The 23,829-nt window shown below is 39.6% G+C and overlaps 1 protein-coding gene across 10 annotated transcripts in view; it reads right to left on the reverse strand.

Annotated features, from left to right (window-relative positions):
* Positions 1–23,829, reverse strand: part of ctnnd2b (catenin (cadherin-associated protein), delta 2b) — a 187,592-nt gene that overhangs the window by 58,463 nt on the left and 105,300 nt on the right. For 5 of the 10 annotated variants that reach the window (XM_071491651.1, XM_071491648.1, XM_071491649.1 and 2 more), the window contains 5 exons: positions 23,113–23,258; positions 21,128–21,378; positions 19,038–19,169; positions 14,788–15,031; positions 11,868–11,924 (listed from right to left, as the gene is read on the reverse strand). In XM_071491651.1, coding sequence (XP_071347752.1) covers positions 11,868–11,924; positions 14,788–15,031; positions 19,038–19,169; positions 21,128–21,378; positions 23,113–23,258 — 830 coding nt within the window. The remainder of the gene's footprint in view (positions 1–11,867; positions 11,925–14,787; positions 15,032–19,037; positions 19,170–21,127; positions 21,379–23,112; positions 23,259–23,829) is intronic. The other 5 variants (XM_071491656.1, XM_071491650.1, XM_071491653.1 and 2 more) reach the window with 3 other exon arrangements.

Genomic DNA, 23,829 nt, shown 5'->3' on the forward strand with positions numbered 1-23,829 from the left:
ATGTTAATAACTGAAAATCCTTTCTCAACAGTACAGTCTGTCATGTGGCTCCATGTTTACACTGGACACAGTCCTTTGAAAACAGATCTTGTCACTGTTTATTTACTATTTATTTTATTGAAGCCTTTAACCAACACGATTTCCCATAAGCCCCAGACCTAAACACCACAACAAAAGAGGTGAGCTCATGAGAGAATTATAGGGTTGTGGTTAGCTTAGACATGTCTGTAATAACAGCAGATGTTTTAGATGGCACAGATAACAACTGGAAAGTCATAAAAATGAGCTTAGGAGAGAGTGGTGGTGTACAATGGCGTATTAGAGCCATTGTAGGTAAAAAAAACAAAAAACAAAAACAAAAACAAAAAAAAATTATGGAGCTGGGGGAGGGAGATGATATTCTGAGAAAAAAGAAAAGAAAAGAAATTCCAACATTAAACTCATAAATACACAAGAAAAAAACATCAATCATTTGGTTATGATAAAACATCAGCACTGTACTGTACTGTATACTTGGACAAAACATAAAAAATAAAACACAATTTTTTCAAAGTCTTTTCTCATAAATTTGTGACTTTAATCTCAAAGAATTTCAGATTTTTTCTTCTTGCAAATTTATAACCTCAGAGAATATTTATACTTTTCTTGTAAATTTATGATTTGAATCTCGAAATTTCTGAGTTTCTCCTCAGGCTATTCAATTTCTTATAACAACTACTGCAGAGGACGACAATTTGTCTCAGAATATGGAAAGTAAACCTCAGCAACAGGCTTCATTTCTTCAGAAAATCCAAGACCAATGAAAGAAAATGATGAAAGAAAAGAGTGAGATAAATACTGAATGAGAGACAGTACTGAGCTCTTGGTAGCAACATATTAAAGTCTGTGGTTTCTGAATGAGATACTTGGCAGTTATCTATGTATGGCTCACTAGTTCTTCTTCAGTACCTGTAGACCTAACCCTATCCATTTGGCCCTGTAGTGTAGCCATAGCAACTGGTCTTGTGTCAAGCACTGTCACCACCATCTGACATCCAGGCTGAACTGATGCTCACAGACAGAACCCGATTGTTGTCTTTAAATTGAGCAACTTCTGGGTTGTCAGGTTACACTTATCAACAACTAACCACTCAATGCCTCCCAATCAGTCAGCTTATAAAGAAATACATCTACATTGAAACATCCACACAAAAGCGCACGTACCATGGAGAGATATGAACACATTCAAAAATAATTATAATTATTATGATTATACAATCTTTATATAGACATTCCAGTCACTTATTGTGTTTCTAGAAAATTCATATGAAAATGCCAAATTTGGTAAAATTCTTGGGATTTCCCTTTGATATTTTTCATTTCACCTCTGTGAATGACTTGGCATAATACTAGATTTATACTAGATAATGCTCTTCCATGCTGCCAGTAGTGCTAAGTCAGTATATATTTGATCATGTGAACTTCCAACATCACCAACCTAAAAGTGATACCATTCATATTTATGCATCTTCTCTCAGGTGTAATGTGCAGCATCTTAAAAATAAGCAGCTCCTCTGGTAAATTAAAGGTAGAAATTCTGTCTTCATCAGTTTCTATTTTTTAAAGTTGGCACATATGTCACATGACGAATGCACCTGATGCTAAACATAGAGAAGGAGACCCACAGCTTCTCTTTGCATAGTCATTGGAAGGTGAATAACAACAGCAGCCATCTTTTATGCTCTGTAACATCCTCCCCCTGCTGTGATGATGAATCCCTTCCTCTAACTGCCCCAGCAGCTCTGGTTTTAGTGTGTACCAGTGCTCTTGCCTAAAGGCATGCTCTAGGCACACTCACACACACACACACACACACATGCAGAGACACATTAAGCTCACTGACCCTGTGAATGTGTGTAAGGATGTGTGTGTGTGTGTGTGTGAAAGAAGAAAAGGGATGATTAACGTGGGAAAGATGGGATGTGAGAGAAATAAAGTCAGGGTGTTGGCATCAGGTGGAGGGATGGAGGTAAAGAGGCGGGGCTTATCGATGTATATTATTTGTAGCCAACGGCAAGAAGAATTTCCTTGACAACGACAGCTTCTAGGGACCAGATTTTTTTCTTTTCTTTTCTTTTTGTTTTTTCTGTTTATTTGGGGGGAAAGTTGTATTTGATTTGTCGTCTATAGACCTGAAGGTGGATGGAAGGAGGAGACAACACTTCCTGTTCATTTTGCTATATTTTTACTTAAGCATGTTCTGCTGTTTTTGATACAGTCTCCACATGCAGTCCCTGCTGTTAAATCCTCACTTTGCACATTTTGATTTGAATTTTTCTGACAGCTGAGAGAAGTTTGGGCTGCATACAGAAGCCCTGTTATGTGGAACCCATTTCTCTTTGATGTATCTTATTCTTGATGCAGCAACAGCCCAATGTCCCTGTGGAGATAATTTCACTTCAGTCTAATCTAACATAAACATACACATACACACACACACACACACACACACTCACACAGGTTTGCACAAACACGCACACACACCACCAAGTGCTGTAGGACAACTCAGTATGCAGCTTAGAGCAGCATTAGCTAACGCCAAGCAATATAGTAGTCAGACTCAGACACACACACACACACACACATGTACACACTCACTGACTTGCATACACACCCAGTCATCAAAGGAAGTGCCAGGATTAGAAAGCTTTTGTCTCTAAGTTTCATAATGGGCCAATGGGATAAACCCAGTGTTTGAAAAATGGGGAAATTGGAGACAGAAGGAAGAAAGAATTATTTCAAAGGTTATTTTTTTCTCTCTCTCTTTGAAATCCTCTCTCTTTAACAATTTTTTTTAACCCCTCTTGTCTGAGTGTATATCTGTGTTTCTTTTCCCACCCCCCGACAAACCCCATCCCCTCCAGGCACATCCCTACACGAACACACAAAAACAGCATTAACATAATAATGCTGTGATGCACATACAGTGGCATGTGCCTCAGTAAATATGATCAGAGATGACGTGACCTTGTGTAGGTCACCTACTGGGTTAATTGACCGATAACATATCTAAAGTCACGGCTGAGCGAGCTGTCAGAAGTGTGTGTGTATATGTGTATTTATGGCGGTTTTCTTCACGTTGTAATTAGAGAGTGGGACCGGCGATAACGGCTGTTGATGTGAAGCGCCTTTAATAAGGACTCAACCAAACGGCTGCACTTATCATTTGGTCAATTGAAGGGGTTAAACTAATCCACTGGTACAACAAACATAAAACTGGATTAAATATAAACAGGTTAAGAAATGGGGACAGAGGTGTGTGATTTCACATATGTGATCAAGTATATTTACTCAAATATTTCTCACGGTTCAGAGTCCAGTTTAATAACAGCTCATAGATCCCAGTTCTTTATAAATAGACTCATGGATGGAATTGAGTGCCTGGGAAAGCATCTTATGGGTTAGCATGTTGTCATTAGCCGCGCCTTTGCTCAGTGTCACTACCGGAGGGGGCAGTAGCACCACGCTGCTTTGCCGATTGGTTTCTAGTACTTGAAGCTGCCATTGCAGATCAGACCAGGTTCTAACTTGTTATTTGACATTCATGAGACTTGACAACTTCAGAATTAAACTCTTGTTACTCACTGTTATTCTGACAGCTTTATATTGAGTTGTAAAGTTGACCTTATAGGAGCTCGCAAAAAACAAGTCTACATCCTAGTTTGCACACAACAGTGCCCTGATTCACTCAAATATTTGAACTTTACTTAAATACTTTTATTTTATGCTACTTTACTACTAATACTACTACTTTTTTGTTTTGTTTTTGTTTTAAAGCAATTCTCCCATTCCCATATAAACACTGAAACAGTCATTTTTGGCTGCAATGCACAGATCACATCTTAAGTTGAATATAAGAGATCAACAGCCTTTGTTCTGTGCAACTTAACCAAGGTTTAACCAAAGCTCATATAAGACTCACAAATTCACTCCCCTGCAGCTCGGACAGGAAACACTGTCCTGGGAAACAGGAAGTCGAAATTTTGCTATAAAATAAAATAAATTTGGAGGATTTCTTTCCACCGAGGAGGTTATGTTTTCACCTGTATCGACTTGATGTAAGGATCCGCACCAAAATTTTAATTTGTGTAGGACTTTTTGGCCTTGTGTGCACGCTACTGAGTGCCATTCTAGTTGTTACTATACATCTCTATGTGGAACCTGCATTGTGCTATATTCTCTGTCCTCCAGCAATATAAATTTTAGTATTTTGGACTTAGCCCTCTACGTGATAGCTGGTTTGTGGGCACGGGATCAACCAATCTTGTGAAAAAACTGACATTGTGATTTTAAAAAGAAATAAAGTTTCCCATTTAATCGCATGGAGGGAAAGTCAGCAGCCAGCACAGGCCTTTACAGAGGTGACGGCTCTACACAGACATCCTCCAGAGCAGGGTTTTTCAAAGTCTGACAGAACAGTTACAGCCCAGAGAGAAAGTCGCGCATCGCAGCAGATCCAACTCAATTGCAAGGCCTCAGGCTGTGACGCTCTGCAGGCACACACACACACACACACACACACACAGACAAACAAATGTACATGCTCAACATACACGCGATGAACAGGCACACAGACTAAAATACCATACAACGCCCTCTGATAAACTGAACGTACTGTTGACACGTTGTGTAACATGCTGCTGTTCTGGGATCTATCTCTGAAATGAAACTAAATTCTGAAGCAGACTAACGCTCTGAAAGAATCCACCTAAAGTCTAAATAATCTAAATAAAATGAAGAGACTGTGTCTTCCCTCCTGAGCGTGTTCTGCCCCAGAAAGCTGTGCTATAATGGTTCATTCATTCACTAACTCTACCCTGGAGCTGCACTAGTTTTAACTCAGCATCTCTCTCTCTGTCGCTGTGTTTGTGTGTGTGTTTCGCTCGCACCACAGAGAAAGGAACACAGGAGGATATGGTGCTCCCAGTCCCAAACAATGTGTGACAACATCACAGCAGGATGTGCAAATACTACTGAGCCATATGTGAACTTTGGGCAAAAGTGTTCACTGAGGGAATGTTTGCTCTGTTTCAGTGTCGGAGCGAAGCAAAGAATATGCAGGATGTTTGGAGAGCTCTGAAAAACAACCGAATCTTACTTGAACTGAAAAATATATTATACAAGTATGTGCATTAGTTAATTTCACAGCTCCTCAGTGCATTAAAAGCAGGATATTGTAATTACTTCACATTTACAGATGTTCAGCCTGACAACTTTAAAGAGGCTATTTGTAAGTTTTCTCTGCTGCCATACGTGGCTTCTTGCTGGAAGCGGGTGGTGGTGGCTGTCACTTCATAAGAGCTTCGGCCATCATTGTCTTTGAAATACAAGAGGTTACAACATTCCATCTGAGCAGGGCTACCTCCACAGGGCAGAGTGGGGGCAGGGGAGAGGGAGGCTCCTCACTCTCTCTCTCTCTCGCTTTTTCTCAGATACCAGAGTGATGACACTAAGATGATATATAGATTTTATGGCCATGCTAAAACAAAATAAAGCATTAATTATTTACATTTAATAATCATGGCATTCACAATCACTGAAAATCAGCAAGGGGAGACGCAATCTGTTTATGTTTATGGCCTCTCTCTCTCTCTCTCTCTCTCTCTCGTTGACTGTCCAAAACTTCTATTTATGAAAAGCAGCAGGCGAAGAAACTAAGTGACAGGTTGCGTCTTTCTGTCGATCTCCTCCGCTCTGTTTAATCACACCTACACACAACAAGCTGCGCTGACAATCAGCCGGCCGAAGTGTGTGTGTGTGTGTGTGTGTGTGTGTGTGTGTGTGTGTGTGTGTGTGTGTGTGTGTGTGTGGTGAAACTATGGCAGGGCAAATTAAACTTCTACAAATGATGATAATAAAAAGAAGTTAATACAGAAATGGGAAAACAAGCCAAATATCGTCTTGACATCGACTAAGGCAGAAGCAACTGGCGATCACTCAGATGATCATTGATCACTGTGAACATCATCATCGGCACAACCCTGGACCGGGAAGCTGGTAATGCTAATGCTAGCTATGCAGCAATGGTCAAACTTACAAATGGGTCCTTTAAAAGGTCCTTTTGAGTGAGGTTCGGTCTTTATGTAGATTCATTTACCTGCCACCATGTCCCTAAAAATTCCCAGGTAACTAAACAAGGTTGTTATCTTTACAAATAAATTAATTGTCACAGTATATCGTAAATCTAATAAAATTAATTTTAAATAAAATGTATGCATTATTTATATACTAACACCAATACATTTAGTGTCACTGATTAAGAACTGAGACTGAGATAATGATGATCCCATTAGCTTTGGTGTTCAACTGTATCATCTTTTCTTTAGAATAATAAAATTATTATTTTAGCCCTGAGTGAGGTCTGCAGGTCAGAAGAGAGGCTCGCTTGTATGTTAGCGACACCACTGCTCAAAAAGCTTCACACTGCTGCAGGCAAACAGTAATAACTGAAACCAATTTAGAGCTTTTTTAAACCGGATTTAACAGCAGCTGGGGGAATAGCATGGTGTCTTGGAGTTATTCAGCTTCAGGCTTTCAATTGTGAGTTAACATGGGGTTCTTGGACTCCAGTGTACTCACTTGCAACTCTAGTTTTGAAGTGCTACAGCCACTTTGTATAACTCAGCAGGGCTTCTTATTCTGTTGTTTCTTATCTTTGCTGGCTGGCTCTTCTATCGGACCAGTCCAACCAGACCAACAATTTCAACCTGTTTTGAAGATCAGGTCAAGCTTACAGTTGCAAACGGACTCATCGGACTAACTGCAGACCTGCTCTAAAGTGATAAAGATTTCTGCTTGTGTGATACTGTTTAACTTCACATGGCTTCTTGAAACAGATATTTTCACTTCAAGGCACTTGAAGCAAATTACTGACCCAAATGTCACCTGTATCTTTACTTTCTCTGTCTGCCACTTTTTGCTTCCCACACATAAGTCGTTTGTTTCTTCAAATGTGTTAAGGAGACAGAATTAAGAGGAAAAATAAAGCATTTGAAAACCAGAGAGAAATAACTGAAAAACAGGGTCCTCACCGACACCATTCCTCTCAAAGAAAATGTGCATATATGCATGTGTGCTGTTGTGTATCTATGTGTGTGACTCTGAAATCCCCCAACAGCTTAATGTGTCATTTGGCAACTCATTGGACTGGGACAGAGTACTGACAAACTGTCAATCTACTCTTTGTTTCTGGCCAACCAGGTGGGCTATCTCGCATCACCACTTGTCTAGGCACGTGTGCGAGTGCGTGTGCGTTTCCATGTGCGATCATGTCACCCACAGCCGAAACATTTACACCACAATACGACGGTGCCAGGCTGCGGGCAAACCAACAATTAAACCTGGTAAATAAATAAACTCTGTATGAATTATGTATTCAGAGAACAGGGCGAGGTGCTGTAATGTGAGGGCTGCAGGCAGATAATGCTCACTTCTATATCAGCCTGAATGGATTTCCTGTGAGTCAGGGTTTTTTAGTGGAATAGAGCAATTTGAAACCAGAGAGCAAACTATGCGATTTGTGTCAGGTTTATTTCTGTGCGTGTGCGTGTGTGTGATGCCACCACTGCTGGACTCTTGGGCTGGGAAATTGAGATGTATCTGATGAGTCATTCCCACGAATGACAGACAGAAATGCAGACAGACACAGAGACAGACAGGTAGCGTAAACCCGAAGAGTAAACTGATAGAGGAAGAGAAGAGGCAGACGAATAAAGGAAGTTAAAAATAAAAAGATAAAGGGTGCTGACTCGTTTATCAGCAGGTCATCTAACATCTTCAGGTGGCTGATTAACAACAAAACAGTAGTGTATTTTCAGCAAACTCGAACACTAGAATCAAACACAATAGAACAGACCCCAGTGTTGCATTTGTTAGTATCATAACACAAACTGATCTCAGACCAGCAGCAACAGACCACCAGGGATCTGTTTACAATATGTTCAACTGATGGATACAGTAATTAGCACAGTAACTGATTAATGATGGACAACACTGGTTGCACTCAACAGTCCATGTAATTGTCCTTGCAATGATGTTGTAGCATGAGCTCACTGTGTTTTCTTTTTCAGCTCTCATTTGTCTGTCTCTCTCTCTCTCTCTCCAGACCCACAAGTGTCATCTGTTCTTTACTGAACAGCATGTAATTCAGATGGGACACTTCACAGATTTTTTTTTCTCTATTAGTTGTGCATGGACTGTTGTTATATGGTGTTATATATGAGTAGTACATAGCCTCATTAAACCTTCTTAGTCTACAAGTAACACCGTGTAAAGCATAAACAAGCAGAGGCAGTTTCACACGTACAGTCGTATCAAGGCCAGCGTTAAAAACACCACAAGAATAAAATTTAAAAAACTAAAAATTTCAAAAAGAATGTGGCAAATTTTAGTAAAAAATCTTCAATTTTTTGTGTCCCCTGTGAACATTTCATTGTCATCTGTACTACTTTCTGTATTCTGTATTGATGAAGATGTTTTTTGAATTTGTTTCTGCCTTGCCTATTTGCATGTGTTTTATTCAGCTGCAGTGTGTTGACCTCTCAGGGCCACCATACAAGCCTTTTAACTCTGTTCAAATTATATACTGTACATCGTTTTCTTCTGGAGAGATACTTCACTCTGCCTGAAGGTGACTTATTTCACAAAATAACATCTTAACTCTTAACTTAAGCATGTAAAGAAATAGTATATATTTCATTATTGGATTGGAATGTCACCACACTATTACAGCTTTCAGTGTAAAAGTGCTTTGTATTCATTGATTAGCACGGAGGTTAGATCGGTCACTGCTGCTATGTGTCATCCAACTGAAATGTTAGAGAAATGTATTACTGTACTCTTCAGTCTCACATTTTCATACGAATAAATATAATACTGAACTACAAATCCCATCAACGCATATAAAACCAGCATCTTCAATTAACTGTCATTGTGTGTCGTGGTGACCCCACCTTCACCCCAATGTGGGAACGAGGTTAGAGTGACAAATGCACAGATGGGAAAGGGAAGGAGAGAGGACAGAAAGTAAAACAAAGACTGAGGCAGAGAGAAAATTAGAAGAAGAAGAAAAAGAGAGGTGTGTATGTGTGCGTGTATGCTCGTGTCATCCAGACGGTGTGATGGTATGGCTGACTGACTGGCCCACTGAGGCTGGAAGAGATGAACGAAAGGTCAGGAGATGTCAGGCAGAGCTGCAAAAAACACACACGCACACCGACACACACGCTGAATATGGATCAGAGATTCATACTGTGCTTATGAGCATGAAATAAAATGAGGCACGTTTATAGTCGGGTCAGATCCTGTCTAGCACAAATCTTTCTCTGTGCTTGCAGGAACGTTTCCAGAAATTACCGGCAGCCTGAAGGAGGAAGAGCGTTGGAGCACATAAGAGGCTGTTTCCACAGTAACGTACCTTGATTTGCCAGAATGTGCCAGTGTGTGGCTTGACTAATCAGCTGACTGTTTCTGTGTGAGGATAAAGGTATCATTAGGGAGCCAGCTGCAGACGGTGCCACTGACCTTACATCTCTTCAGTTATCATGTATCTACTGTGCTGATGCAGACAGCACAATAATGTAATGAGTGATTTTAGTCATTTCTTCTTCTTTTACATCCACATTCAATCAATAGCTGTGTCCCAATTCATGGGCTGCATCCTTTGGAGGCTGCATCTGAAGACCAACTGTGTCACAGCTCTGCGACTAGGCTGGCTCTTCTTTTCCCAGGAAACGAAGGCTCCAGTGGGTGGATCCTTCATGGCCCAACCCATCCCAAGATTCACTGCATGCCAGTAATTAAAATAATATGGCAGCAAACACCACCAACAGAGGGCCTGAGGATTACACTTGTAAATGTAAGCACTGGGTTTCGGTTCAATAATCTCTGGTGTTTTCAAGGTTGCCAGGTGACAGGAGCTGCACTTTACAAAGCAACAGTAAGGGCAGGAACAGCTGGTGGCCAGACTTGTCTCAATTTGGTCTGGCCTTCGCAGTCTACGATGGCTACAAAGGGCCACACTGCAGCCACTTTATATACTCCTTCATTTCATCAGACACATTTCAACAGGTCACTTTGTAGTAAATGAAACCAATTTTAATTTAGAAAAGGATGAAGAAAAATAATGTTAACAACTTTTCAAAGACTAAAACTAAATGAAAAGGAACTTTTGATCAAAAAAACTATGACAAATTACAGTTTTTATTAAGGGGGGTATTTGTAAGTTTTTCCTGTCACCGGACGTGGTTTTCCTACTCATATGGCAATTTTCTACTATACACAAACATTCACACACTAGTGTTACAAAGGGGGCAATTTGGGGGTCAGTATCTTGCCAATTTGAAAAGCGGACTTGAGGAACCACAGACCATCCGACCCTTGGACGACTTGCTCTACCTCCTGAGCCACAGCCATTTATGAGACAAGACGTCATAACATACCCTGTGAGCAGTGCTACATCTTCAGGGCAGATTGGAGGCTAGCTGGGGCTAGCTCGTTAGCGTGCTAACTTCTGTAGAAGACAAGACATGATAGAGACAAGAGCCAACATTGGCGCCGCTTTCTACTGCCAAAGACAGCTCTTGTTGAGTAAAGAAATTAAGTTTGATGCTGAACTTGCAACTTTTCTTCTAGACTGATGAGTAAACAGCTTTTAATGCAATGTAGCAATAACAAAACTTACATAGCTCCTTCAATGAATAATACCTCAACGATAATGTGAAATAAGGACTAATAGATAAAATAACTATGGCAGAGCCTGAATATTCATTGACCTGCATGAAACCCAGAAAGTCACACAGTGTAGTTCCTGATTGTTAACAGCATCCTCCACTGCTGTATGTTAGCGCTTTGTGAGCCAACATTATGTCCCTGCCAGCTACTGTATATTTGCTGATGTACTGGACTATATACATCCACAATCCCGCTGGAAATTAGACAAGTGGCAAGAAAACAGCTGCATAAACCATGAACACATACAGGTTAGCGGTCCTAACAGGCTAGCTAACATTAACATATCATTATCACGAGCCATACAGTATGTACAGTAGACATACAGTACCATAATGATATGTTAATAATATGGCTCTACTTTCTCTGGGCGTTTATTTTGGTTGGAGTGAGTGCTGGAGTCTACCATCTTAATCTTCCTCTTGATGTTTGCTCGAAGCAAAAGTTTTTTTTTTAACATTTTGGCACTTTCTAACTTTCTGGGAGAGAGTTAACCGAAAAGATCAATGCCACTAAATCAAGAATCAAAATTAGGTGCCAAAATAACAAGCCACATGAATACAACGGTCACAAAGCACGTTCAGAAAACACCAGGACACACAATGGAAACAAACGACTGACTGAATAAATCAACAAATAGATAAATGAATGGAGTGATGGATGGATAGATGGAAAGCCCAGGGAGAGAATGTTGAATAGTCACAGTCAAAAAAAAAAAAAAAACAGATGCTCTGGTAAGCTATGTTGCAAATTTTGAAAAAATCAATTTGTAATTAATTACTTGAATTTTTTCTTTCTCGGGTCAAAGAGGATGTCTAGTATTATACAATGCCATAATTAAATGCCAAGTCCTTTTTAAAGCCAGTACTCTCATCTAGTGTCTAATTCAAATTCCATATAATGCTAAAATAAAGGTGATTCCTGTTTATTACAGCACTATGCATAAATGGGTGACAATACAAATGTGAAATGTCGGCATGCTGCCATTGACATCTGCGTCTACCGGTGTCATATCGAGAAGATGGAGAGATTCAGTGAATGAGACAAAGGTAAGATAGATAGACAGAATGTATATATGTATAAATAAATAGTTGGATTACTTTGTCATTCTTTGCTCGGCTTGATTTTGATTCCACACAAGGAATTCGGGGTCGTACCTATCGAGGGGGGACAGGCAGAGAGAAACAAGAGAGAGGTATATGTTGGCTGTCTGGCAACAAATTATTCAATAACCAATGATAGTGATGATTAGTAAGTAGAAATCAATATATAGCCACTAGACTCGTCTTTCTCTCTCAACATTTGGTTATCAGGCAGTGGTGGAGGAGGTGGGCAGGGTGAAGGACATGCACTTGGAGCAGGTGGTGGGGAAATGGTGGGTATGTCAGGTAAAGAGAGGGTCCTGCCTTGTTACTTTCATACACCAGACTAGCTTATGGTTGCTGCAAAATGGAGCAGATTTTAAACATCTAGATGCAAAATCTGAATGCAGGACTCAGAAAGCATAGATTTACTGTAGGTTGTGGACAAGTGATTGCAAATATATACTATATATTTTGTGTCTACTATGTCTACAGTGTCAACCCCTTCTCAAGGAATACATTTTTTTTATAAGGTTGGCCAACTTAGCTGTTGAATGATAAATAGATGACAGCATCTCCTATATGTACTTTATTTAAATTTTTCTGTGTAATTTAAGTTGAGTATCTTTATCTCAGAAAAGCAGGACTTGTACCAGAGAAGCTTAATGGTGAGTAAATGACAAGCTAAGCTGCTAAGCCTGATATATGTAGGTTAAATTTAAACAAGATAACAACAGAATTATATAAAATATATATTTTTAGAAACTACTTTTTTTTCCACATTAACTGAGGTGGTGGAAAATGATGATTAGTACAGATGCTCATCTGAAATTATTTTGACAAAACCTGTAGTTACAGTTTATCTCAGTAAGTCATTTTTAAAAATCTGAGGATGTCTTTTTAATCAATGAAAGTTCATTTTTCTTAATTTGCTGCTAGTTTCCTGTATCTCACATACTGATAGATTACATATTGATTATGCCTGATGAGTTATGTAGGAATAATCTAATGGGAACAATTGTTGTGTTAGCACTCAACAGCTATGTTGACCCATTAGCCAATCTCCCAAAAACTGGATACTAATGCTGGTGATATTCTTCTTTTTTTTCTTATTGTCAGCAAATTCCATGAAAAAAACAAAAGCAATAATGAAAAGTATTTCCTGTACAGTTTATCTCCTCTGCAGTCGCAACCTGGCAAAGCTAATTCCTCTGTACCACAGACGTCAATTGCTGTCCAGAAACAATTAAAAACACATCACTGAGCCGCCATCATTACAACAGACATCGCCACTGTAGTTTATCTCAGCCCCACATGAACATATACTGCCCTGCTGCTGTAAATAACCACAGGAACACCAAATGTGTATTAATCCGCAGCTGAAAATAGTCCCCAATAAATGCACTATTTCACCCAGTGTCACATACGTTTGCTAAAAACTACAATTCCCAGCTATTTTAGGAAATGACTGAACCCTTTTTTTTTTTTTTTTGCAATGTTTGTGACTCGAAAGATTGAGGGTGGGGCTTAGTGTCGCAGACACAGTAAGGAAACCAAAACATATTGAGAGATGGATTTACACATTTTTGGTTTTGGTCTTTTTATGGGATTTGTTGACATGAAAAAAAAAAATTACATAACATATAATAACATACTTGTCCAAACATCTCCTCTTTGAGCTAAAGGACAGCAGCAATAAAACTGGACGCCTACTGGATCAGAAGATTCCTGTATGATTATAATCGTGAGGGACCCTCCCTTTAATGCGATGTGGACAACAAGCTTTTCAAAAAGCACTGACTGTGCATGTTGTTAATGTAAAGCAAATGCCATGCATCACAAGTCAGTCCTTTAAATGTAGCAGTGCAGATGTGTGGATGCTGGAAGCTACACAACAATGATGCCAGAGCTAAAAAGTGAGAAAACAGACAATGTGAGTGCAATGTGCACAGAGAAATAAACACTTGGACGATGGGTGGAGGAAAGAGCGATGGCAACAACGACCAGAGTCACCTACGCTAACGACACACTTTTGTGTTTCCAAATGTTACCATATAATAAAGCGATTCAGCACAAAGTGACTTCCTCATTAGGAATATTAAAAATGTGCAAAAATATATGTCCTGCTTACACCTGAGCTGAAGTGTCACAAAGCACACTTCAGCTTTAATTAGACTGCTTCTGTCTTTGACATCTAGTCTGTGCAGTCATTAGTCAGAAAGAAGAGACTAACAAAGAGAAATCCAAGACACAATTAGAAAAGTATTTCAAACTTGATTTTAACTAGGACAAAAGAATGGAAAAAAAGAACCTAGTATGCTCTCTGTGTGCATCCCTCTTACTCTTTTCGTCTGTCATTGCCTCTCTCACACACTCACACTCATACAGAGAGCTCTCTTGGTTTAAAAGCAGACTTCATGCAGACTGTCCACATTAACTGTGTCTTCCTACTGCACAGATTGTGACTGATTGTCACTGACGGAGAGTCGTTTAACTCCTAACAGCAACGGCAAACTTTTAAATTGGACCTATAGGTGTGCGCAGGCATTCATAGTGTGAACAAGCCCCAACACCAGGCAAACCAGAGAGGACAGTGAAAGATGTGGCGTGATGTGTGCCTCATACTAAAGCCCAGATTCAGCCAGTCTTTTATTGCAAGAGACTGTCAAATCCTGACAGTCAATTATCTGTTGAGGTGCTACAAACTGTTTGGTGTCACCATGTCACACTTCCAACTTGGAAACTCTTTTGTGGATTGCACTTAAACTATTTTTCACTGTTTAAGCTTAGTGCTCTCCAGGTTATTGATATTCATATATCTTTTGTTTGGCGAATCTGGCCCTCAGTAAGTTCAGTGAAAGTGGAAAGGGAGCAGAACAAAGGGCTTCATCAACAAGCCAGAGCTGAATCCAAGTAAATATGTTTAGTTTTTCCTCACCTTGGGTCCTTCTGGATGCTGTCCACAGACGGGGACCGGCCCAGGGCAGCCTCAGGGGGGAGGGCGGGGCCCGACTTGCTGTAAGGCGACTCAGTGGACGGGCAGAACTGCAGAGTGCGGTATGGGTTGGCATAGTCAGCTGCTCCGCCTCCTGTGGCGAAGCTGCCTCTCTGAAAGGTGGCGGTGGCACTCTGGCTTCCCGTTCGCTGCAAGGGGATTGGGTCGACACCAGGGGAGGGCGGGGCTAAAGCAGGAAGAGGAGCGTAGGGACAGAGCAGATAGTTGAGGACCTCTTGGTACAATTGGTTCACCACTGGGTTTGATGTAGCCGAGGAGTGGCCAGGAGTCGGGGACAAAGAAATTGCAACAGAACACGAGGATGCACGTATACACACACACACACACATACAACACAGTAAAAAGTAACAGCATCAGCACCAATGGAAGAAGACAGCACAGAAGAAAAAAGCAGGAAGGGAAGAAGCAAAAAAAAAAAAAAAAAAAAAAGTAAAGAAATGTGAGCTTACCAAATGAATTTCGGATTTTCATTTGGATGGAAAAACACAGACAGACTGAAGCAGTCAAATCAAACACATGCATCATTAAAAAAGAAAAAGAGTTTCTAAGAAAAATAAACTTCACAGGTCACATATAAAACTTGCAGGCACCTGTAAAATAATGTTTTTAATATAAGAGTTATAAAATGTCACCAACAGGGCCGCGTTAACCCAGTGTAGGGACGACAGGGCAAAAATTTACCCCCCATGTCCCCCTCCCATTCATCCCAATCTCCATGTATATACCCAGTTACCGTCAGGGGCCCATCTTGTACAGTGTACCGATTAAACTATACATTATGTCTTATATAAATGTTTTACATCAAATGGTGTAAAAATGTGAATGAATAATTCATCTTTTCCAGAACTAAACTTTTCTTTTCTTGCCTAACGTTAGACGAGAACATTGTTAGCACTGTGATGTCTGTCTGTCAAATATGGAGCTGAAGCCAGGAGTCTCTGCTGGTTGACTGACAACCTCATAGTGGAGACTGTAGACCCCTGGAGGTCACTGTTCCTGGACCATGGATGTAAGAAGAAGTCCTTCAGTGGGTGCATATACCGAGCTTTCAGTTTCTCAGGCTTTTGTGGTTTTGGGCCCATCGATCATACTGATGGCACAAAACACTAACAATGATAATTATGACTTTCCAAAATTCTGTTGGTCCAAATCAGTCAAATTCTTATCATATGAACTGTGACACAGCCAGTAAAAGTATTGGGAAACAGCAGAAACAACTGGAGTGTTTATTGTGTCTGATCCTGTTCATCCCCTTTTTAAAGAATTCACAAAGCTGCCCTCGAGAAGACGCTATAGAGCCATAATAGCAACAAAGAGCATTTACAGAAGGTCCTTTATGCCACATGCAAAAACTTTGTCTACATCAAACACAGAAATCATGTCCTTTATTGCTGTTTTAACCAGCCTGTGAAGCCTAAGGCAAATTTCCATATAAATGATGTTGCTTTTTATTTGATTAATTTATTGTTATTATTTTTTTATTATCATTATTATTATCATCCTTAATTGGGTATATTGCAAAGCAAACCTGCAGTTTTGTTGTGTAATCCATTCTTGCAGTAAAAGCTCAGAGCACCACAGACCCTTCATAACCTCCCTTGTCAATCTCAAACAGAGAAAGGAATTCACTTCAGGAAACGTTGGGTCAGTTACACCAGCTCCCTGTGAGGGAGGTGAAGTGGGTCACTGTGCGTGTGTAACTAGATAACTGCAGGGACCTTGTCTGGGCCTGAGGAAATTCACCTGTGATGTGAAGTCGGGTGTGAAGTGTTGTCTGCTTGTTTCCAACTCTGTTCGTCATCTTGAAACTATTTGAACTGACCTTGAAACACAGCCAGGCATCAACAGCTACTTTGTGTTGCACAGGAAAAAAAGGGAATAGCAGATCTGAGCTATTGTGGTATTTTTGACAGATAGTGTGGGGTTTTTGTTGCTGCTGTTGTGAGTCGTGACTGAGATTCACAGACACAAAGCTGAAGATGATGACTGTTATTTTAAAGTTTTAAAGTGACCTATCAGTGTGTACAGGGAGCCAGCAGGACAAAAATGACCTCAAACCTTTCAGTTATTAGGGTGGATCTCCCTTTACTGGAACCAAACCTTGTGGAAAAAATACAAGATTTTCTTTCATATTCCTCTCTGTGTGTATTCCTCTCCACGTTCAGGCGACCAAACCGGCGGCACAACGTCGAAAACATTTTAGGACACGGCTGATTTGCTTTGATTTCAAAGCACCCAAGCTAACGCCCGTGGGATTAATTGAGATTAATTTTCAGCCTTGAAACTAATTAGTTAACAGACTGTGACTGAGAGACAAATTGCCATTGAGACCCCAATTGGATTTGCCTACCTGATCTGGTAAATAGTGCTACATGATCAGATGGTAAGAGGAAGTCTCTTATGTACAGCAGCCTTTAATATAACACCACACCATTAAAAAACACCCAGTTTTTAAATGGGACCAAACTGTGTCCTTTTCTGTTGTGCCTGTCTGTGCTGTGAAGTATTCCTTTGATCCATCACTTTATTCGGGGAATCATGTGATGTCTGCGTGTTTTTAAATTTAGATGGTTCAGTGGGTGAGTTACAGCAGCTGCAGCTATTTCTAGTGTTGAAGTATTTGAAGTCTCTCTCTGACTCCAACTCTAACTTCACATGTTACCAGTGGTTTTATAATTTCTCTTTATGCACCATCACTGTCCTTCTAACTCTTTCTAATAAGGCATCTTTATAAAACCTTCAAAATAATAGCTTTAGTAATGGTTTATAAGCCATTTAATCGTGATTTATAGATCAGTTTTAGTTTTATTGTAATAAAAAGCGTCTGTCTGTTGTTTATTGTACTTCAATGTGATACTTATTTTGTCATGCTGTGAAAGGCGTACTCCAGCTATTTAGTACTGCAATTCCACAAAGTTGGGAGGTTTGCAGGAGACATCAAAAAAAAAGAAAGAATTGTAAAAATCGAAGCCGCAGATACCGAGACACAGAATCCCAAAAATGCTGGAGCCTACAATTCCCATAATGCAACATATTAACATCTTTCATCAGACTTCTTTTTCCTGGTGTCTTTCAAACACCTCAGTTTGTGATACAGTTTTTTCTGTTTAGACTTTGTTGTCTTGATGCCTATGTCGAGATATGACATCATCAGAGTTTGTGATGATTTCAGACAGCTCCTTTAAGAAGACAGACACAGTCTTTTTAACGTCTTCTTACCACTGCTCTGCAGACTTAACAGATTATTGTAAAATAGCCTTTTCATTGTCTAACATTTATTATTGCATATGAGAGAAGCTCATTTACTTATGACTTTATTATCATTTATACCTGTTTGTTAATAACTTACTGACATTTACATCCGCAGACTCGGCGGTTTATTACAACCCCTAACCCTTTATTAACAAAACATTAACTTTATTAATGGCTCTGCAGAAAGATTTTTCACAACCTAGCTACCAGAAAGTTCTTCTTAATAGTTTGTTATATTTGATCTGTAAAGTGAATTACTTATCAATCACTGAAAAAGATATTACGAACAACTTATAAACACTTAATAAACATTTATAAATAAACATGTTTTCACTGATCTGGGGAAAAGGTTTTCTTATTATGCACCTTGGACATAGAAGAATCAAAGACAAAGAATCTGGTAAATGAGACTCAAAATTGTCATGTCATGTTGTATATGTGGTACTTCTTGTTTCATGTTGTATTTTAATATGTGGTGAGTTTGTATGGCTGCCATCTAGGCAAGAGATTGTCTTATCACAATGGGATGTCCTGGTAAAATAAAGGAAATAATAACAATACAAAAGATTGCCTTATCAGAAACCTCTTCTTCTAACTGATTTCTTCTTTCTCATTTTCTCTCTAAAACAATATCCTCACTGTTAATTAACCCCCAACTCTTTACAAACTCCCCCCTTCAATGTTCACTGCTAGTGTTCATCCCATTCTTCTTTCTGTGCACCCCTTGCATGTTACTGCCCGTTAAATGTTTGCTTTGTGCTCTCTCTCTCTCTGTGAATCCTCCTTTCTATTCCTCTTGCCTTATGGGATTCAGAGCTATAGACGCTGTGCTTGTAGATATCACTTTAACTCCTTTAACAAATAACTTTCCATTTAATGGCTTTATTTTCCTCAGCCTCCATATCCCTGTGTCTGCTTACCTTGTCCTCTAAGGTTGGGTTTGGTGTAGACTCTGTCTTCGTAGATGGGGTCGATGTGGTGCTCAGGAGACTGCAGAGGCCGGAGCTCAGAGCCCAGGTGACTGTGCTGGCTGCTGTAGGAACCTCTGGAGCCTGGAAAACACAGGAACACAGAGGTAAGATGTACTGACAGATGGATTGATGGATAGATGGATAATTGAGTGGATGTACTGTAATATTCTCTGGGGATATCAATGTAATCAGTAAGTGGGGGAAACATAGAGAATACAAATTAGAAAGCAAATGAAATTCAGGCCAATGAAGTCAATATTGTCTTTTGGAATGACTTCATAAAACATTTATAGAAATTTGTTTTACTCTCTTTAAACTTTAAAAAGGCATGAGTATCCATTCATCATCAAAGTGCATTGGACTGCTTTTGTTGTAGTTCCATTCACCATAAAATAAAATAAGCCACTTAACCAACAGCTTACAGGAGGAGCTCAACTCTGAATCAGGCATTATCTTGTAAACGCAGCAGCCAGTTCAGTGTTTGGTTGTCCAAAATTCAATTAAGTTTCAAAAGACACAGACAGGTGAACACATGACAATGAATCTTCATGTCAAACTACTCCAGTTGCTAAGCTCGCATGTATTTGCAGGGTGATGTGCAACTGATATTAAAGGTCCCATACTGTATAAATGTAGATGTCCATGTCTTTTTTGATTATACAGCAGGTCTGGGTTCTATATTAATACTGTAAGAGTATCAAAGCCTCAGTCCACAGAGAAATGCACACAGCCTGTATTCAGTAACTGAGCCTTAAAATGAGCCGTCGGGACTTCTGTAACTTTGTGATGCCACAACAAAGCTCACTGCTGTCACCCATGCCCCAAGCCCCGCCCACCTGGACCTGGACCACCGTTCAACCTTGAATGATTTGGTTTCTCTGAGTGTTTACCTGAAATCTGTCATATTTTTATTTAATCACTCAGAAAACAGTCAGCCAACCAAAAGAGACACTCAGATCCTCTCTTCTGATTGGCTTACTGACCTGTTGTTACTAGAGCTCCAGACAGAAGCCTGAGAGAGGAGATGTAAAACCACACTGAGAAGGTTTTTGTTTTTCAAAACCAGAAATATATCTTCTGACGGATATCAACAAATAAAACACTGGAAAGGTGTTTTATTTAGAAAAGGGACCTTTAATCAACCATTGTAGATTTTCCTCCTGATACAGGTACCATGGTAACAATGTAACACTGACTTCAAAGTGTGACACTGCTGCATAATATATAAGTAAAATAAAATATTATGATTGCCATTATATGACCACATAAAAATATGTCTTTCAATAGTTTTGATTCACATGAGGCAATAGTACTTGTCGTAGTAGTTTTAAATCACTTTGTTTTTGATATGAGCAAATTTAATTCAACTAAATAAAAGTTTCCAAAATGATAAATCCACCTTTGAAAAGCGTTAAACAAAGCCAAACTTTAACTCTCTTTTTAATTCATGAATTGTTTAGAAATTCACAAGGACATCTGCAATCTGGTAAATTTTAGATAAAACCTTGAGCCAGTTTAATGAAATATTTGGTAATATGTGTTTTCTTTCATATCCTTTTGCTTACACTGATGAATACTAATCACGCATAAATGGAAAGTTCGCTTGACCTTTAACTATCACAAACTAACATAATGAAACTGTCTCAGAAATATTAGGCCCTAAAGAAAACCCATAATATATAATCTCACTGAGCAAAATGTATTAATAAAAGGAATTTCAATTAAACAGAAATTTAGGTGATACTAAGAAATGACACAATTAATAATATTGGTCATTAAGCATCTGCACAAATAATAATAATAATATTATTCTATGGCAGGTGAATATTAATTATGTTCTTGTTAATCCCATGACCAGAGAGGACTATCTACAGCATTAACTCAAATAAATGTAATATAATAATAATAATAATAATAATAATAATAATAATAATAATAATAATAATAATAATAATAATAATAATAATAATAATAATAATAAAATGATATGATAATGGTACTTCACACACATAAAAAAGTAAGAATAAAAGTGTCTTGACCTCTACCTGCCAGGCTACCAGGCCTTTGCAGGGTTGCGTTGGCGTACAGCTCGTGGGAAATCTTGTAGCTGTCTGCTCCGATGTGATGCAGCATGCGCTTGGTGGGCGACAGCGTGGCGTAGCTTCCCACTGCCGAGCTGAGCTGGTGGAGTGGCGACGAGGTGTGGTTCCCGCCTGGGGAGGCTGCCATGGGGAGGGGTGAGGAGGAGCCAGCGGCACCCGTTGCTACCATGTTGATGGGCGATGAGGTGCTGTGGAACGAGGAAAAGAAGGTGTTGGAAGGAAGAATATCACTTCAAAATCAGTTCACTAGTCTAGAAATGTCCTCTGAGCCTCTGGAGGAGCTTTGTCAGTTCTGAGAAAACAACCCTGTGGCTCAGTCCTTCCTGCAGTGGCCAGGGTTTGAATTGAGCCCCAGCCCTTAGCTGCATGTCACCCCCTCTCTTTTCCACAACTATCCTCTCTCTCTCTCTCTCTCTCTCTCACTGTCTCTCACAATCGTGGTGATGTCATCAGGTCTGTTGGTCTATTTACAAACTGGAGATGTGGAGTTTCAAAGATATTGGCATTTACCAGGGAGGAAGGAAATGTAGGACCAAGCACATTTGGAGCTGGACCCATACTGGGGACTGAAAGCCAAGATATCTCTGGCTCTGCCGCTTTGCTGTTGACAAGTCTTTTTATTTTTAATATAACTTTCTATCACAAGTTCCTGATGATAAATTCATCAGTGACAATAAACTCCTTTTCACCCTTTTCAACAGTTCTCTGCTGTTGTTCTTCCTTAAGTAGCTTTAAGGTTGTTAAAACCATATGAAGGGACTGATATAGTACAAAAATGGATGTGGACAGATAGCGGATGCACACATGAAGCAAACTCAGATATTTTTACGCATCACTGTTGGGGCATATGGTTAGCGTGCACAGTCTGTGTGCACAGCCCATGCTGTCTTAAGTTCTGGGCTGCACACAGTCTTTAAGGACGTTCGCTGTCCAGGGCAGATGATGAAATTTATATTGTGGCTATGTGAATGTGAAAACTGTCACACTGACAATATATATTTTGTAGCAGATTGCACGAGCTCTTTATTGAAACTATATAATGTTTACTCTAAGTGAAATATTTAAACCCAATGACTCCATCAAACATATGTAGTCTAGATGTCTTGTGCATCATTTTATACACATTTTCCCTGACACATTTGTTATTGTTTTTTTGGAAACTCTTTGGAAATCTCCAATAGGTTTGAAGAACATTTGGCTTCACAGCATGAGCTTGTATAGACTGGCCCACCAGCAGTCTGTTATTTTGTGTTTTGTTTCACATTGTATGAATTTTTCAAAGTAAAAATTGTGCTTCAGGAGTTTCATCAAATATTTACTGGTCATGTTTAGTAAAGCCTCCAATCAATCCCTAGAACAATTTAGTCCCTTAGACCCGGTGCAGAAAACCTTGTTTTCAAAACTTTTCCCAGTCAACATCCAGTAACTGGTGAGACCAGCACATTTGAAATCAAACACTAAGGCATTAGAAAAAAGCTATGGGGATATAAATCATCTATTCACAAACCACACTTGTGTACTGGCTCTCAGCTTTAATAGTTGAACCATGATATACTGAAGCAAACAGCATGCAGCACATCCGCTGTAATGCTTGTTACAGCACTACTTAGATCTTTTTCATAATGTAGAAGGCTGAGGAATGATAAAGTGCAATGTAAAACTACCTCTAAAGTCACATGAATCTAACATCACTAATATAAGCACAGAGCTTTTGTTCTGAAACAGGCTCGAAAGAAGTTTTCAAAGCCAGAAATCTAAGCAGCAGGTGAAGTCATTGTTGAGTCACTGGTATTGATCAAAGACCGTATCGACCTCCTGCAAATACATCCTGTTGAGCTTTGGGACCAGTAAAATCCTGACATAATGCGGTTCTAACAATGAGACCTTATTAAATCAATTGGTCAGACTGAAATCGAACCAACCTGTAGGACTTGGCAAGTCGGCTGGGTGACTGTTTGGGTGATGACACCCTCTGTAGCGTGGCATAGCTGGGCATGTCAGAGGAGGCTGATCCCAGGCGCTGCAGCTTGGTAGGGGATCCCACCGCCTGCAGAGGGGAGCTGACGCGCTGTAATGGAAGAGTTGTACTTCATTAAAAGGGAATGTCACTCATGTGAAATATTCATCCGCTCTTCTTATTCATACCATTATTTTCAGAGAGATGAAGAACTCCCCCCGGAGCTGGAAAACCAGAGAGCAGAGACTCTAATCTGTGATAACATCGCGATGAAGAGCTTGGAGTTATTAGACCAAATGTAAAGGGATGACTTCGAACTTTTATAACCAAATGAACTTGAAACGCGACTGCAAGCAATGGGCCGCCAAATGAAGTTTCCTCAGGATTGTCAACATGCATTTTCATTTCGTGCCAAATGGGGAAACAAGTTGAAGAAATATTTGCAAGGTCTTGCAGTTACAGAGCTGAAGGTACAATTTTAAACACTCCATTAATTTGGATGAGCTTGGTCAAGACGTGCAGAAGAGAGGATGCTGCCAATTTCTGATGCAGCGGAACAGTGCTGTTAAATCTTTTTAAATGAATTCAAAGACATGATTAAGACAGGATTCTTAAAAACCTAAGCTCTGAGCCTGAAAAAATGAATTCATCACAGTGCGGCAAAAGAAGGCATAAAAGAGTA

Source organism: Trachinotus anak, unplaced genomic scaffold (genome assembly GCF_046630095.1).
Source record: "Trachinotus anak isolate AG129_WGS33_773 ecotype Australia unplaced genomic scaffold, CSIRO_AGI_Tana_v1 ptg000012l, whole genome shotgun sequence".
Taxonomy (NCBI): domain Eukaryota; kingdom Metazoa; phylum Chordata; class Actinopteri; order Carangiformes; family Carangidae; genus Trachinotus; species Trachinotus anak.